The sequence below is a fragment of the Ciona robusta genome, chromosome 2 (assembly GCF_009617815.1).
Source record: "Ciona robusta chromosome 2, ASM961781v2".
NCBI classification, from domain to species: Eukaryota; Metazoa; Chordata; class Ascidiacea; order Phlebobranchia; family Cionidae; genus Ciona; species Ciona robusta.
In genome coordinates, this window is record NC_143236.1 from 7,738,190 (window position 1) to 7,753,402 (window position 15,213).

The 15,213-nt window shown below is 37.4% G+C and overlaps 2 protein-coding genes and 1 pseudogene across 2 annotated transcripts; 2 read left to right on the forward strand and 1 right to left on the reverse strand.

Moving 5' to 3' along the window:
- Positions 1-164: 164 nt before the first annotated feature.
- Positions 165-286, forward strand: LOC149740800 (U4 spliceosomal RNA; annotated as a pseudogene).
- A 234-nt stretch (positions 287-520) lies between these two features.
- On the reverse strand, positions 521-4,188 carry LOC149740801 (cGMP-dependent protein kinase 1-like). The gene is made up of 7 exons (XM_089871623.1): positions 3,790-4,188; positions 3,293-3,418; positions 2,284-2,516; positions 2,007-2,091; positions 1,588-1,745; positions 881-972; positions 521-767 (listed from the first exon to the last, which is right to left on the reverse strand). The coding sequence occupies exons 1-7, from the start codon at positions 4,071-4,073 to the stop codon at positions 675-677; spliced, it is 1,071 nt and encodes a 356-aa protein (XP_089727749.1). The 5' UTR covers positions 4,074-4,188; the 3' UTR covers positions 521-674.
- A 2,608-nt stretch (positions 4,189-6,796) lies between these two features.
- On the forward strand, positions 6,797-9,346 carry LOC149740802 (uncharacterized). The gene is made up of 4 exons (XM_089872068.1): positions 6,797-7,079; positions 7,563-7,665; positions 8,489-8,618; positions 8,961-9,346. Exons 1-4 carry the CDS (start codon positions 6,924-6,926, stop codon positions 9,199-9,201), a joined length of 630 nt encoding a protein of 209 aa, XP_089728194.1. The 5' UTR covers positions 6,797-6,923; the 3' UTR covers positions 9,202-9,346.
- The last annotated feature ends 5,867 nt before the right edge of the window (positions 9,347-15,213 follow it).

Here is a 15,213-nt window from a genome sequence, read left to right on the forward strand (position 1 = left end):
TTTATATATCATTTACCTAAATAAGTCTGGGATGGAATTTTAATCGTGTATATAATTTTACATGGCCACCTGGTGGTAAGTAATATACCCATTGTTTACCGCTAGGTGGAGATTCTATCGCGAATTGGTTCTGATGGTTCTGACGATTGATGATATTTATCATTAGCTTTGCGTGGTGGCGGTATCGTAGCTAATTCGGTTTATCCGAGGCGCGATTATTGCTAGTTAATAAATATTTTTAAAAAAGTAAAATTTATCCCTATTGTTCAAAGCTTTTTCACTAAAGATTTCCTGGAGTCGTAGTACTTTTTACGTCTCATGTTGTTAATATTTAAAAAATATTGACCATTGTTCACTAGACTCAGTATGTAGGACATTTGAAAACGCCTTTCAGAGTCGTGAGGATTCGATCAGTGTTTAGTTTTGTAAGAGTTCTTTGCTTATTCCCAATTAGGACGAGAGAAAAGAGAAAAACTTGAACTGTATTATCCCACCCTACTATACGAACTTTAACATAGAATTGTGCATATGTAAAATTTATTCGGTGCAATGTATATATGGGCAACAGGTATACCAAAGAAACGACTGATACAAACAGGTAGAAACATGCAAGCAAGGTAAATAGTTATGCAGATAATTAGAAGAATGATTATCATGAAGTACTTCAGCCAACTTTACGTTCGCGTCGTTAATTTTAAAGGAGACATCATTCTTCCAGAACGTAAGTCGTTCCAGTTAAATCCGTAAAACCAATCGTGGTGTGGAATCTGCAAACAAAGGAACGCTGATTATTACGTCAAAACTTGCGCGATTTATAATTATGACGTCACAGACGTGCAGCGTGAAAACGCGAAATAATCAACACTGAAAATGCACTCACGTCTGCCCCAAGTCGTCGCTCAGGTTCTCTGTAGCAGAGTGCTCGTATAAAAGTACACGTGATGAAATCTAAGGTGCTTGGGAAGGCTATTTCTGTAACGAAGTTTAAATGTAAAGTTGTAGTTTTAAGTAAGGTGATATTGACAGCTGTATAAAGTTTAATAACTTAATTGGTAGTGTAAGGCCCACAATTTATGTGTTAATATAAGCGATTGCGCCAGCATAGCAACCTTAAAGGCCATTATTTTAAATTAAACCTTAAAAAGGGAGTATAGCGCAACATGTAATTTGTGTCTTTGAATACAGTAACGAAGATCAAATTAATAAAAAAAAACAGCGAAAAGAATGGAATTAACAGCAAAACTACAGTCGTTAAAACACGTTGTTGGTAAAACTATACATGTGTTAAAAAATGTGGCTGCTAAACCCCTAACAACATAGGCACTACGCAGAAGTATTCCAAAAGAAATACTGCGTAGATAATAGGGTGGGGGAAGATGGGACACCTGTAGCACATAATATCCATGTATATCCCGATCGTGTTTTAAACAATTAATAACGGTCTTTTATGGGAGTTGTGAGGATATGGTTTCATAATTCTTTGAATGTTCTTCGTTCACAACCAAACTGGACGAGGAAATAGAATGAACAGGTGTCCCATCTTTCCCCCCCTAACTGTATAGGATGTCTACATACGCGTGGTCAAACCTGTTATGCCTCGTAGGGTAGCTTTGTGCGTGTCAATCACAGCATTCCGTCTGAACGGCGAGCGGCAGGTTAAAAGTTCGTATGTTACTACACCAAGTGAAAAGAAATCAGCGCTGTACGTGTGGCCAGTATGTAGTATTACTTCTGGGGCGATGTACCTAAAGAATTGTTATATAGTCTAATTAGTATCAAGTGTAATGAGAAAATGAATGCATGGTGGGACAATGGAAGTCGGTATGACACAGGTGGTCTCCTTTATACACCTTATGCCCACTTATAGGAGTTGCCACGTATGCAATTTGTTAAATGATTAGTTTTTAGTATTTTTGTTAACCTATTAGTGACCACTGGTAAATATTTCTAATCTTTTTTCTTATTTATATATTCTACCAAGTATAGGTTGATCAAATTTTATTTACCCTGGTGTTCCACAAAAGGTATAAGTTGGTTTGGTTGGCTGGTCCAAGGTTTTACAGAATCCAAGATCTGCCAGTTTCAAAATACCTAGAAAAGAGACAAGTTTATTAAAGAGAGTCTTCTAAACTTGAAGACCTGCTGCCATACTAATGTTGTAGCTTTCCTTGCTCTTATAACGTAACAGGTATTTGAATAGTATGTGTTAAATGTGTCCCGTCTCCCCCCATCCTACTTTAATAATGCTGCATTTTATTGTGTTATAAATGTCAAATTTCGAACCTCCTTCTCCTATTAGCAAGTTCTCGGTTTTGACGTCACGATGTATGACGTGTAACACTCGATGGAGATAATCCAAAGCTTCAGTGATGCAAGCAACCACGAAGCGGGCCACTGCTACCCCCATTACACCATGATGTTCCAAATATGAGAATAAGTCACCCCCAAGACACGCTTCAGTGACCAGGAACACGTGGTTCGAGGTTCGGAAGGTTCGGTATAGCCGAGGAATGAATCTGAATATATAAAGGTAAGTTCAGTTCCTGTCATATAGGCGCCTATCTTTTGGAACATCAGGGTGCTCTTTTAGCCATTTGCTCAAGTTATTAATTATCGCGTTATTACCAATTACGTGTTACTATATTTACCCCTATAATTTACATGGAGCATCATATTTTGGCATGTTTGCGTTCCCATGGAGGAGCCTGTAGTGTAATCGTAACGTCATCGTGAACTTTTGGTTATTAGTCAAAGGAGAAAGGCATTACGTTTTCAGTAAATCGACTTATGCATGCTATAGTTCCGCTTGGCTTTTCGTAAATATAAAATACGTGAAACGAACTCATTTAGGGATCTTTTTGACATAAATTGTGGTTGTCGGACGTACTATCAACTTAAAAGGTCTTGTATTGCCAAGTTAACTTTTCGTGGGACCAAAACTTATTAAGGTTTTAGGAAATGCGATAAGAGGGTTTGTTTTAAATAAAAACTGGTGCTATAAACTGTTGGTATAATACTATATTACAATTAGAAATAATAAGTGTACATAAATGCTCTTATTCGTTCGCCCATTTCAAAAAAACATATACCCTCTATTATATTTTATATGGGTGAGGTCGTGCATTAAACCTGAGATTTGACCAAAGTTGGTCTGTTATCTCAATTTACCCTTTAGTGTTTTGTTACTCCTACTAGCACCAAATTAGGATAATCCACAGTTTCACGAATGTTCCGTATCTCCCTTTAGAATCACACACGCTTGTAAACAACTTATTAGCTTGCGGCTATTTACCTTGATTCCGCCATCTTCAAAACTTCCTTTTCAGCTTCTAACTGCGATTCTTGTTTTGCTTCAATTAAAGACTTTTTACTGATTTTCTTCAACGCGAAATATTCCTTTTTATGCTTGGTCTGGGAACTGAAAAATAGGGAAACAAATAAGACGTTATGTGAAATGTTATTATGCTTACATTTACAACTGAAAAAAGGGGTAACATTTTTAAACCTCGCTTCGTAAACTTAATGCGCGGTGAGAGTATAAGCATATAAACATACAAGTTTAAATTATTTTACATCGTATGTTTTAGAAACTAGTTTTTAATCTTGGAAAGTAGGATGACAGGTGTTGTGTTAAATATATTTAAAACCATTATCCGAAATCGCTATTACATCCATACATTACAAACGTAGCTTTACGTTCTTTAATAATTGGCCCATCTTCTATGCAAGTATGCAATGCATTGTACAGACTTACGTCATTAATGACGTCGTAAAAACGTCACAACCCACCTTTTAAACTTTACGAGGTCGACTCTTGCGTAACCCCCACCACCTAAGTAGCGCACGTGATCAAAATCGTCCAATCCGATGTCGTTCCACTTGAATTGGCTTTTGCTTCTCAAATTACTTGGAAGAGATTTTGAATTGTCTCTAGCTTGCTTGCTGATGCACGGCGGGGATTTCCCGGATGACGTAGGAAGGTGACGATTCGAAACATCTGAACCGAACCCACTATCTGTAGAAGCTTGGTCCCATTGAATGGCAGATTTCTTTGCCTTGTTTAAGCTTGTCATATTAATGTGTCTCTACAGTCTATACACACATATAGAACTGTGAAGGAAGATGGATGTGTGGTCAACTGTATCGTCACGGCCTATTTAATCTAGTAAGGGGGATAGAACACTTTTAGCACATAATATCCAAACATCCTGATCGTGTTCTAAACAATTAAGAATAGTCTATGGGAGTCGCAAGGGTAAGGTTTTATAATTCTTTGAGTGTTCTTTGTTTGCTACTAAATGGGCCGAGAAAATAGAATGAAAAGGTCCCATTTTACCCCACCCTACTAGATTAAGTAGGCCGTGACTACTATACAAATGTGGCATGTACTTAATGCATTGAGTAGCCATGCATGGTACCAAACCACTTTACATTCATCCAACCATTAGCCAATATATGCTTTCCTCCTACATTGTGGTCTAACATACGAGATTGGCGAGCAATTAATCACTCACTCTATCGCCTAAATATGTATTTAGCTCGCGCAAGTGGTGTAATTTACACAACTAAACATTATAAGACTGATACCTAATCTACTGCGGTTCATATTAGTTGGGTTAGTTATACACTTAATAAAACTCAGATACAAAATTAGATACAAAATTAATTTACACAACTAGACAATATAGGGTGGAAGAAGATGGGACATCTTTTCATTCTGTTTAATAGTCTCATTTAGTAGAAAACATTGAACATTCAAACAATTATAAAACTGTATTCTTACTCCCACAGACCATTAATTGTTTAAAACACGATATTTAAATTTGAATATAGTATGGCTTAATAAGATGTCCCGCCTTCCCCCATCCTTCAGTATAACACAGATTCCCAACTAACTTCGTCAAAACGCTTTCAAAACGAATATGACTGTCCTACACCGTCTAAAACTTTTACACAATTATTTCGAAACCAAAATTAGCATCACGTAACCTAACATGCGTCTGAAATGTTCTACCACGCGTGTGCGCACAACAATCGTCCTCTGCTATCACGTGAGACGTTTTACAATCCCAACCAAATGTATGATGCCCCGGGCCATCGCAGAACTGTCGCAACCCTCTTTTTACTATCAGCCAGGAAGTCAGAATTCTGTTTTCGAGCTTTCTAAATATTTCTCTATTCGACACTTTGTCTTGATAATTCTGGAGAATCGCACTTTTGTTTTGCTTGGACTTTTCGCCATAAAACGAAAATTTTCTCGCGTGGTGAAAAACTCCAGCGGTTTTACGAAGCGTTATCATTACGTGCACGAACTGTCGATCACAGATGTGGCTTTGTAATAAGTTGTAAATACTCCTGCGCTAACTATGCACGGCAAATAAACGTAAACACGTAATATTTACTATGACTACTAAACACATCGTCAATACTTCGTCATTTTAACTATATACTTCTAATGCTGCACCCATGTAAACTTGTACTGCATTTACTGGATGTTAAAATATTTAACTGCGTTAAATAAAACATTTCCAGTGACCTTTTAATCCGGCCCAACATTATTCACAAATTGATAACAAAGCTATATAGTATATATAGTCAAAACTACACTTCCCACAACTGTTACAAACATACGATCAAAACTTAACTTTACAAATCACACCATAAATCTCTAAACTATACTGTATATAGGGTGAGGAAAGATGGGACAGTTTTTTATATCATTTTTCTAGTCCCATTTAATAATAAACAAATAACATCCAAAGAATTATAAAACCGTATTCTCAGGACTTTCATACACCGTTGTTAATTCTTTAAAACACGACCGTAATGTTAGAAATATAGGTGCTGTAGGTGTCCCGTTTTTCCCCACTGTACTATATATTAAGTTATGACAAGGAAGTCAGTTGGTGACTTATTTTGCGCTTTTCTGCTTTAAAATAATGCTTTCTATCCGAATATACATCCGCTTGCAACACGGTCTGTAAATTAAGACTACCAAATAATTATTTTAAAAAAGATCGAGCGCCCGAACCGTCTCCTATATTTCTTGGGAAATAAATAATTCATACACGCGACAGCTGGGTGCGTGGCTTGAACATGAACTTATACAAAGTGTTAGCTTCATATGATTATCTTCTAATTTCTTTTAGAAGTACCATTATCATGATAGCATTGAATTAACACAAAAATGCCAACTCGCTCATACGTTATACTGATATACGTATTAAGCCGTTTAAACAAGGCCTTTCTGATACATTTATTGTGTCTGAGGTGTATTTATACAATACAACCATAGACTCAAGATATTTTAAAAGGTAGAAGTTCAATCCTAGTCTTTAAAAAAGGGTTCTAGAAGCTAATAACTGTGAGTATACTGCATTTATATATCCTAAGCCAGCAAGTTGTCATGCATTACCTTTAAAATCACGTATTGTATTTTACACGTAAATACTTTCTATGTCGCACAAACGAGGCAAACACATAATTACGTATCTTTGCACACGACACGTAAATAATCAACTTGGTATTATTTACCAAGTTACCAAGGGTACTTCCCCTTACGCATTACTTCAGTTTCTAGTCATTCGATTCCGTTCAATGAAACGTTTGTTTTCGCTGTTTCCACGGCAATCTTTGTTTAATATCAGACCAGTAGTAGCCTTGTTTTATATACAGAACATTTCAATAAAAGTACGGATAGGTTAAGTTAGTGATTGCAAAATTCTGTGTAATTGCTTATCCGTATAAACACCATTAAGACACATGTTTATTGTGTTATTTATATAGGGCTGTTTAAACAGACTATTTTACAGAACAGAGCTAGGATTAATTGATTAAACGAATAAAAGTAATTTTTTGGGCGTACAGATCAACAAATTGTGGTTACGCGAGTATTTCAGTTTTATAAGATTTTATATTGAGAAATGAAGTCAGTTCTAATATCAGGCGCCCACTCCACCGGTAAAACTACATTGCTTAACCATCTGCAACAAGTTCAACCGAAAAAGTTGTCGAAAACACCTTTAATGTTTTCACCCGAAGTCGCAAGAAAATTTATGGCGGAAAGTGGTTTCAATACTGTATGTATAGATAGATCAATATAGGTACATTGTATATGTATAACATGTTGGAGCAAGATGGCCCATCTTTTTCTGTCCCTTGTAAGAATATTCTCACGACTCCAGAAGAGCGTTGTTAATTGTTATATGGGATACTATGTGCTTTCATCTTGCCCCCACAGTATTATATGGCATGACGAACGTTTTTGTGGTACAGCAATATGCGACAATTACTTTTTATAAAGGGTGTTCTGTTTCATACGCCTCGTGCCGGCTTAGGGGTTACAAAATGTGTGATTTTTCGTTTTTTTGTGATTTTGATATATGGCTGAATTTCGACAACAAATAAGGGACCACCGCCGGGTTGGACCAATCGTCGTCTCTTGCCCAAACATGCGCCCATAATAATAGCAGCGTCGAGCCTCGAACCCAGCATCACTATAAAAAGAGGAAGGCATACTAAACATTATATCGGTTGTTATACACTGTGTTGTTCATCAACAGGAAACCCAACAATGCAAACAAATGATGAAAAAAATCAACTTTCTGATCTTGGATAAACAATACGAAAGGGAGCAAGAGATGGAAATAAAAATGAAAGATTTAGGTAAGAGCCATTTAATTAAACAACAAGCGATATGCGCTTCAAGCTTTTATTCATTTTTATATTTAGCATACTTATATATAACCACGGCCTACTAGAGATACTAGAGATAAAAGACTACCTGTAGGTTATCTTACAGTTAATTTTAAACACTTTATTAATACAAAACAATCCTAATACTCTCTTTGCGACTAGTATACACCTTTTTTAAATGAATATTCAAATTAAACTGTATACTATGCTGATATGTTTACACCCAAACAATGGATAACAATGGGATAATAATGATGGCTGTGACGTATAATAGGCCTTCTAATTTCAAACGTAAAATGTGAATTATCAGGCCGTATCTCTAGTAGGCCGTGTATATAACCTAATAGCTAAACTTCCTTTTCTTAACTGATGCTTAAAACTGCAACTATATGCTGGTGTGTGCAGTAATTAACCACCAAGTACATTGTACCGCTTTTGCGGAGATAAACTAACGAAAAACAAACTGTAACTAAGTTTGATCATGGCCTACTAGAGATTAAAATTTAAAATTTACCTTTTACATTCGAAATTGGAAAATCTATTGCACGTAACAAACAGCTTTCACGGTTAAAGGGTAAATTCCTGCCACCATGCAACTTGAAGTACCACAATACATAGGAGGGGGAAGACGGGACACCTTAAGCCGTTAATAATAGAATATTCTTATCGCATTTTAAACAATTAACAACGGTATTTTTGAATGTTCTATGTTTACAACATCATGCGACGAGAAAATAAAATGAAAGGGTGTCCCATCTTCCCCCGCCACCCTACCATAACAACAATACAACAGGTTACAACGAAGCGATATGCATCTATGATCGTGGTGTCATCGATCCAATTTGTTACTTGGATATGTACGTAGGAGAAGAAGCAGCCAACAAAGCTCTTTCTTTATCGAAAGTGAAAGAAATGATCACGAGGTATGCTGCGGTGGTTGCGATAAAACGGTGCGACGAAAAATAACACATTTACCGACATTTTCCCGCTTTTTTCAACTCCTTCCGACCTATTTCCCTACTTTTTCCGACCCCTTGTCGACCTTTTTTTTCGACCTCCCCGTCTGAGTTGGGTACAGTAATTTAATTGTAGGAGGGAGTCGGGGCAAGAGATCGAGACGTGTTGCAATTTTAACATTTCTTGGTTAAATCTTTCGGAATATAGAGTTAAGTGTTCTATGCCTTTTTTAATTATAACTTTTGAACAAGTTTATGATACATTTTTAACTACTTTTGGTTTAATAATTCAAAGTCGTTCTGCTCCAGAATGCGTGACGAAACACAATGCATTGTCTTCGTCATAATGCCGCAGGAAAAGTTTATTGAAGACGACGGAATTCGCGTCGAAACTTCCGGTATCAAAGAATTGTTCAACTATGACGACATTATGACATCATACTTGGATAGAATGGGCGTTTACTATCACAGAATTTTGGAAGAAGATTTAATTGACAGGTCAGAGTTCGTCCAGCAAAAAATAATTGAAAGGTGGCCGCAGTTATTTTAAATTTTGTTTGTAATGAATATATGATACTTATTTTTCTTGCTTTCTTACTGTGACTGACAACTATCGTTAAATATCCACACTGTTAGCAGCATTGAGCATCGAATATGGTTCTGTATTTGACTATACGAGTACCTGACCACTAAACCACAAAAATGGACAATTTTATGCTGTTAGATATTTCGGCAAAGCCAGATTCCAAATTTTTTATGTTTATATACAAAAAAATAAAAAGTAACAAGGCAGACACTGGAATGGAAAAATAAAAATAATTGTTATGGCACAAATACCTATATTATTTTGGCGTAAAAAGTGTGTTCGAAAATTAAAATTTTATGTATCCCTCTGTAGCTTTGGTATGTTGACGCTTTGTATTTTTTTTGTATTTTTTGAGCATGTACATTGTAGCTGGAACATAGTTTATTTTATTTTCTAAATGACCACATTTAGCTTTAATTTCAAATTACGAAATCTTAGTAAGGTTTCCTAAGCTTTGCTAAAAAAATACCAAAAAACTATTATCATGCTTTTTGTTTTTTACCGCTTAGTTTTTGGATCTGCTTACAATTTTTTTTTATTTATCCGCGTGGTGGTGTACACGAGCAATAATCGTCGTGTTTCACCGCCCGACATACGCATTTAAAACAGACTGTGATTTTTATTATCAGTATTAAACACTTTATCGATAAATACAATAAAAGTATTTAGCAGAAACTTTATGGTACAAACTTTAAAAACGGACTTCAGTCATTTTTTTCTGCTTGTTCGCAGTGCAAGTGTGACGTCATAAAGACTGCATGACGTCAATGGGAATGATTAATAAGGTTGGAAAAAGATAATATCTCTGTCAGAATGCGGTTTAAGATGCCATAACGGGCAATTAATATTAGTAGACTATCGTGGTAGGGAACATATGGCGTTTAATCATGACTTATCACGTTAAATCAACAGCTAGAATGAAATCTAAAGGTATTTCTCAAGCGACTGTTGATGTTTTTACCAAATGTCATTTTCCCCACTTCGTACAGTGTTTGTTTTGTGTACGGTACACATTGTGCGGGTGCTGGAATTCATTACAATCGGCTTCTGTTCGTTTTGAAACATCGACGGTCGATTTTTCGCTGTTTTAAAGGTTTTGAGGGTTTTTCATACGGCTTGCAAATTGCTTAAATGCTCTCCACAGTGAAACAGTTGTTTGTTACGAAAGTGAGCCTGTTCTCACGTCATAACGCCGTTTATGACTGTGCTCTAATGGTGCGTTAAAGCGTGGTAAAAGTGCAGAGATTGAAGACATAAGACGTGCGCCTGGTTCAAGCAGATTTTATTTCCAGTCTAATCACGGCCCCCTTTTTACGAAACCAAACCAAAGCAAAACCCCTAAATGAATACGCGGCTGTACCAGTAACTTTATACCCCTTCCCATGCAAAATTCGTGTTGCCTATTGGGTATATTGGCAAAACATATTCGAAATCACGCATACGTGTGTCTTACTTTCACGACACTACTTGACCCCTGGTGACCTTTGACGTCACCAACTTGGGTGGCGACGAAACTTAACACGAAACATACTGGGTGGCTGTTATGGGAACATTAACCAACAATGCGAGATTGTTGTATTTTTTACCTCACCCCAATATACAGGCAGTGCTCTCCAAATCAGATCATATTTGAAGGGTCTTTCGCTCAAGAAGTTTTATACGCCCTTCTGGTCCCAGAGAGATAGTTCACATATTTCCGCTTCCCTGAGACAAAACACGCGTATTAAGGTCACCCGGGAGGGAACTAGCCACCCCCACCGCCAATTTGCAAAACTAACATTGCAAACGCTATCGGATTAAAGACTCAAAATAACCTGGGTGTCGTGTGGACTTATACAACGCTACACCAGCTGCAATGAGTTTCACAGAAACTGCTTACCAAATCAAACAACACTATCGTGAAAACAAAGATCCATGTGTGGTGTTTCACTACAGGATTAAACTCCTGATTTAGCCTAACTGTGTTGTCTTAGTACTTTAAAAAATCGCTCTGACGTCATTATTTGCACTACGCGTGTGAAATCGGCATCTGGGTTAAGTTGGACTAGGTCTCATACATCCACAATCAAACACGCAAATCAATATAAGCTTCCGTAAAGCAACGATGCGCTTCAAATTAAAATCACATATATTCGGCCAAAACGTGATCATTTGGGTAGAAATGATAATTTATGCGCCGAAAATCCATAGCTTGTAATATTTGCACTTGTCCGGAAAAAAAGCATAAATCATGTAAACAGATTTCTCCATAAAACTGATACGTGAAATGGGATGGCGTTCCTGAACACGTTGTTTACCACTTTAATTGTGGAGTGTCATTTATGTTTACTTACCCGTGTCCAGTATGTAGTGACCAGTGTAAAAATGATGCTACTGTTACGTATCGGGCGTCTGGTAATCAGGCGAAGCCTTTTATTTGCTCGGATCGGTAATTTTACCCAAGGACTGGCTGCTGCGGGGGGAAGCTAGAGATTCAAACGTATACGCAACACTCGCTCTTTTCGCCAGCCAGACCGCTGCCACCGTCGCTAATGATTGTTTTAATTAATCCCTTGTGTACTTACGCCTTCTCACCTGCTGCGGTGGGTGTGTTATTGGTTGTGTTAATTGATGACGTCACGACGCGTGCCGTATGGAAGCGCGCGGCCATCTTTATGACGTCACAAACCTATACGCCGAGCAATACAAACCGCGTGTTCGGGAAGGGGTGCATATAATGAGTGGCAATTTCCACTTGTCGTCCGGCGCCTCGTAGATAGGATAAAGCAGCGCGACCTGAAGCCGCTATTAATTATTCAGCACATCAAATCCACTGCTTGTTATGAGATACGATAATAATTGAACGTTTTCATGTCGGATGATGATTGAATTCGCGTGCGGCCGCGGTGCACCCGGTCCCACTATAACTTAAGTTTCAGCGAGCCTAGCTTACGGATAAAACACGGCGCATCGGCAAAATTAACGTAGAATAAAAGCGACTTCATGAATACTTGATGCTCGTATCTAAGTTGACGCCGATCGGTTTCAATAGCTCGCTTATTCGACGTAGAACCGCATACAAAAGAGGGATTTTCGTGATTAAGCGTTACACGGTCCACCCCCCGCCCAACAAAAGTCGCCGCATAAATTATTGAAACTGGATTCGTGCCGGACGATTATGATTGGAGGTTGGTGATTTGTTTCGATTATGTCGTCACCTAACGATTATGTCGTCACCTGGGACACGTAAAGGACCCAGTTTAGCATATCAGGAGGCCTAATGATGGCTCGCCTATAGTTGGCTTACAGCAATGCATTCCTATCCATATGACCGATTTCTTTACCGTATTCAGTTTTCCCGCCTCGTAAAATATATTCTATTGTTTGTTAGTAGAAGCGATTGAATTAAGTTTAATTAAATATACATTAAAAATAAAATAGAACACACAAAGATAAAACTACATAAACAAGTTTAAACCGGCACACAGTTAAGAAAACAATTAACGTATTTAAAGTCTCAATTAAATAATCATTTAACTGTAATATAATATATAGTAGGGTTGGGGAAGATGGGACTCTTTTTCATTCTATATTTTCTCGACTCACGGTAGTAAACAAAGAACATTCGATGAATTAAAAAGCCTTTTTTTCTTATGACTTCCATAGAACGTTGTTATTTGTTTAAAACACGATCAGGATGTTTGGATATTATGTACTAAAGCACGACATACTACAGATATCTCTATGTTCCAAAGATTATGTTCCAAAGATGTCCCATCTTAAGTACTATACGACAAATCGTCTGCTGTAAGAATTAGATTATGCTTTTTTGGGCAAAACACATTTTTGGAAGTTCGAATTTCAATCTTTCTGACATGGAAAAGATGTTAGGTGGCTTTTGCTTTCGCGTCAAGCCCTAATTGTTTAATCTAGATCCTTGTAATTAATTCCACGGTAGTTTAACGGTGGCATTTCAATCTGACTGTGGCCGAAGCGCTCCAAGTCTGTTGTATTACGACAGCTGAAATATTAATGCCGCTTTGTTTAAAACCGACTCCGCCGAGCAGCAGTTGAGAGTGCAGCAGTCACTGATTTCGTAAAGATTTTCAAACCAGCAAAGCGTCGCGTCGTAGTTAAACTTAGAATAATTCATAAGAAGATATTATATTTCTGCGTCCTGTCATTCAAAAGGGACAAGAGTTTTACATATCGTTACTCGCCTTGTTACAAACTCAGAGCCCACGTTTTCGTCATGACTCGCATCAAATATTAATATAATATGTTCGACCCTTTGAGATTCACACCCATGTGTAATGCCCTCTGTCGCGCAGCTGTGTTTTCGCAATGGGGAATCGTATTTTAACCAAAATCCGTAAATTGCTCTGGATATCTAAGATTCTGCGCCGATGCAGCAAGCAAATCCGCCATAAGTATCGTAATTTGCAGAGATAGCAACGAACGAGGTGGATCGGGTGTCAAAAACAAAACAAAATCTGGATAAAGACGGTCTCTAAGTGATTTGTGATTTCGGTACCAAAGTGATTATTTACCTTATAACGAGCCGTCATTGCAAATCTACAGACAGTCTTTATGAGTCTGAAAGACCTCAAACTAAATTTTCAAATAATTTTTTCCGCCACAAAGTTGTCCCAATAGTGATTGCACAATATGCCTTAGTTATCTGCATGCGTACAAAGGCTTCTTCGGTTCAAACAGCTTAGCCAACCATTACTTGAGGTGCGTCTAATGCGTCACGGCACGGATATAACAATGTGTTATGGATGTACATAGGCATCTCAAGGTCGATCAAATAACGAATAATCTCCACAAGAATCCGTATAATGCAACGAAATTCGCACCTGCAAGAGCCTCTACTCAAAATCACGGGGTCTCCGTTTCGGAAATGTAACACTGATTTCGAGCAAGATAATCAGATTTAAAAGTTTACAAGCATTACAGCGATGTACGGCAAGAGTTCGCGGTTTTGCACCCGGGTCAAGTAAAGGCAAACAACGAATTTATGATTTTTTTAGTCAGTTTTATTTTAAACGAAAGTCAACCGACAAAAATGTTACCTGCGCCTTTGTCACTGCGGTATACTGCATCTATGGTTACGTGGATCGAATTAATGTTTTATGAAAATCGCCTATTTGTTGCTACCCTCAAATTACTTTAATCAGCTCGCCTTAAAACGCTGCGAATTTAATCAAAATACGTCGGAAAGTTTAATTTTATAAAGTGGATCCGACTCCTATATGCGTCGTTACAAGCGACTTCGTGTGTTTGAATAATGTATGGGTAACGGATTCTTTTCCAAGGGCAAAGAAATTCCGAGAAATTTGCTTTGGCCATTTAATCGCGGGGCATGTTATAAGCAATTTCGTCGTCCAGATGAATTATGCATTTTCGATTGTAAATTTTTGCGCGCAATTGCCAAATTTATTTTTATGAAATTGATTATCAGTTCGCGGCTACGTATCTAGTTCCACTTATATCCACTTTACCGATATTAAATAACTTCGACAAATATTTAATTTTCGACAATGCCAATGGGGCTTGGGGTTGTATTACTTTACTTTGGCAAATTCCTAATTCGTATTACACCTACGCGTCTTATTAATCCAACACTAAATGAATATGCGGGTTTGAATGATATCATGCTGTTAAAATGAAATAAATGGACCTGTACAAAAATCAGACGTTTCTACGCCATACAGTAGGGTGGGAAAAGACCGAACACCTTTAGCACATAATGTTAAAATATCCCGATCGTGTTTTAAGCAACTAACGGTCTTTAGGAGTCATGAGGAAACGGTTTTATTATTGTTTAAATGTTCTTTTTTTACTACAGAATGGGACCAGAAAATAGAATGAAAATGCGTCCCACTTTCCCCCGCCCTACTTATACTAATGCTTATCTGCTACTTATAGTTCAGTTTGTTACGAAATAGAAAGAACTGATTCTATACAGAAAAACGAACGTTTTTTTGTAAAAGG

Excerpts from the sequence above, each read along its gene's own strand:
- LOC149740801 (XM_089871623.1), bottom strand. The coding sequence starts at position 4,073 with ATGACAAGCTTAAACAAGGCAAAGAAATCTGCCATTCAATGGGACCAA. Across the intron at positions 2,092-2,283 it reads CTTGCTAATAGGAGAAGGAG|GTATTTTGAAACTGGCAGAT; the intron begins GTTCGAAATTTG and ends TCTCTTTTCTAG. Across the intron at positions 1,746-2,006 it reads ACCTTTTGTGGAACACCAGG|GTACATCGCCCCAGAAGTAA; the intron begins GTAAATAAAATT and ends ACAATTCTTTAG.
- LOC149740802 (XM_089872068.1), top strand. The coding sequence starts at position 6,924 with ATGAAGTCAGTTCTAATATCAGGCGCCCACTCCACCGGTAAAACTACA. Across the intron at positions 7,666-8,488 it reads AATAAAAATGAAAGATTTAG|GTTACAACGAAGCGATATGC; the intron begins GTAAGAGCCATT and ends ACAATACAACAG. Across the intron at positions 8,619-8,960 it reads GTGAAAGAAATGATCACGAG|AATGCGTGACGAAACACAAT; the intron begins GTATGCTGCGGT and ends GTTCTGCTCCAG.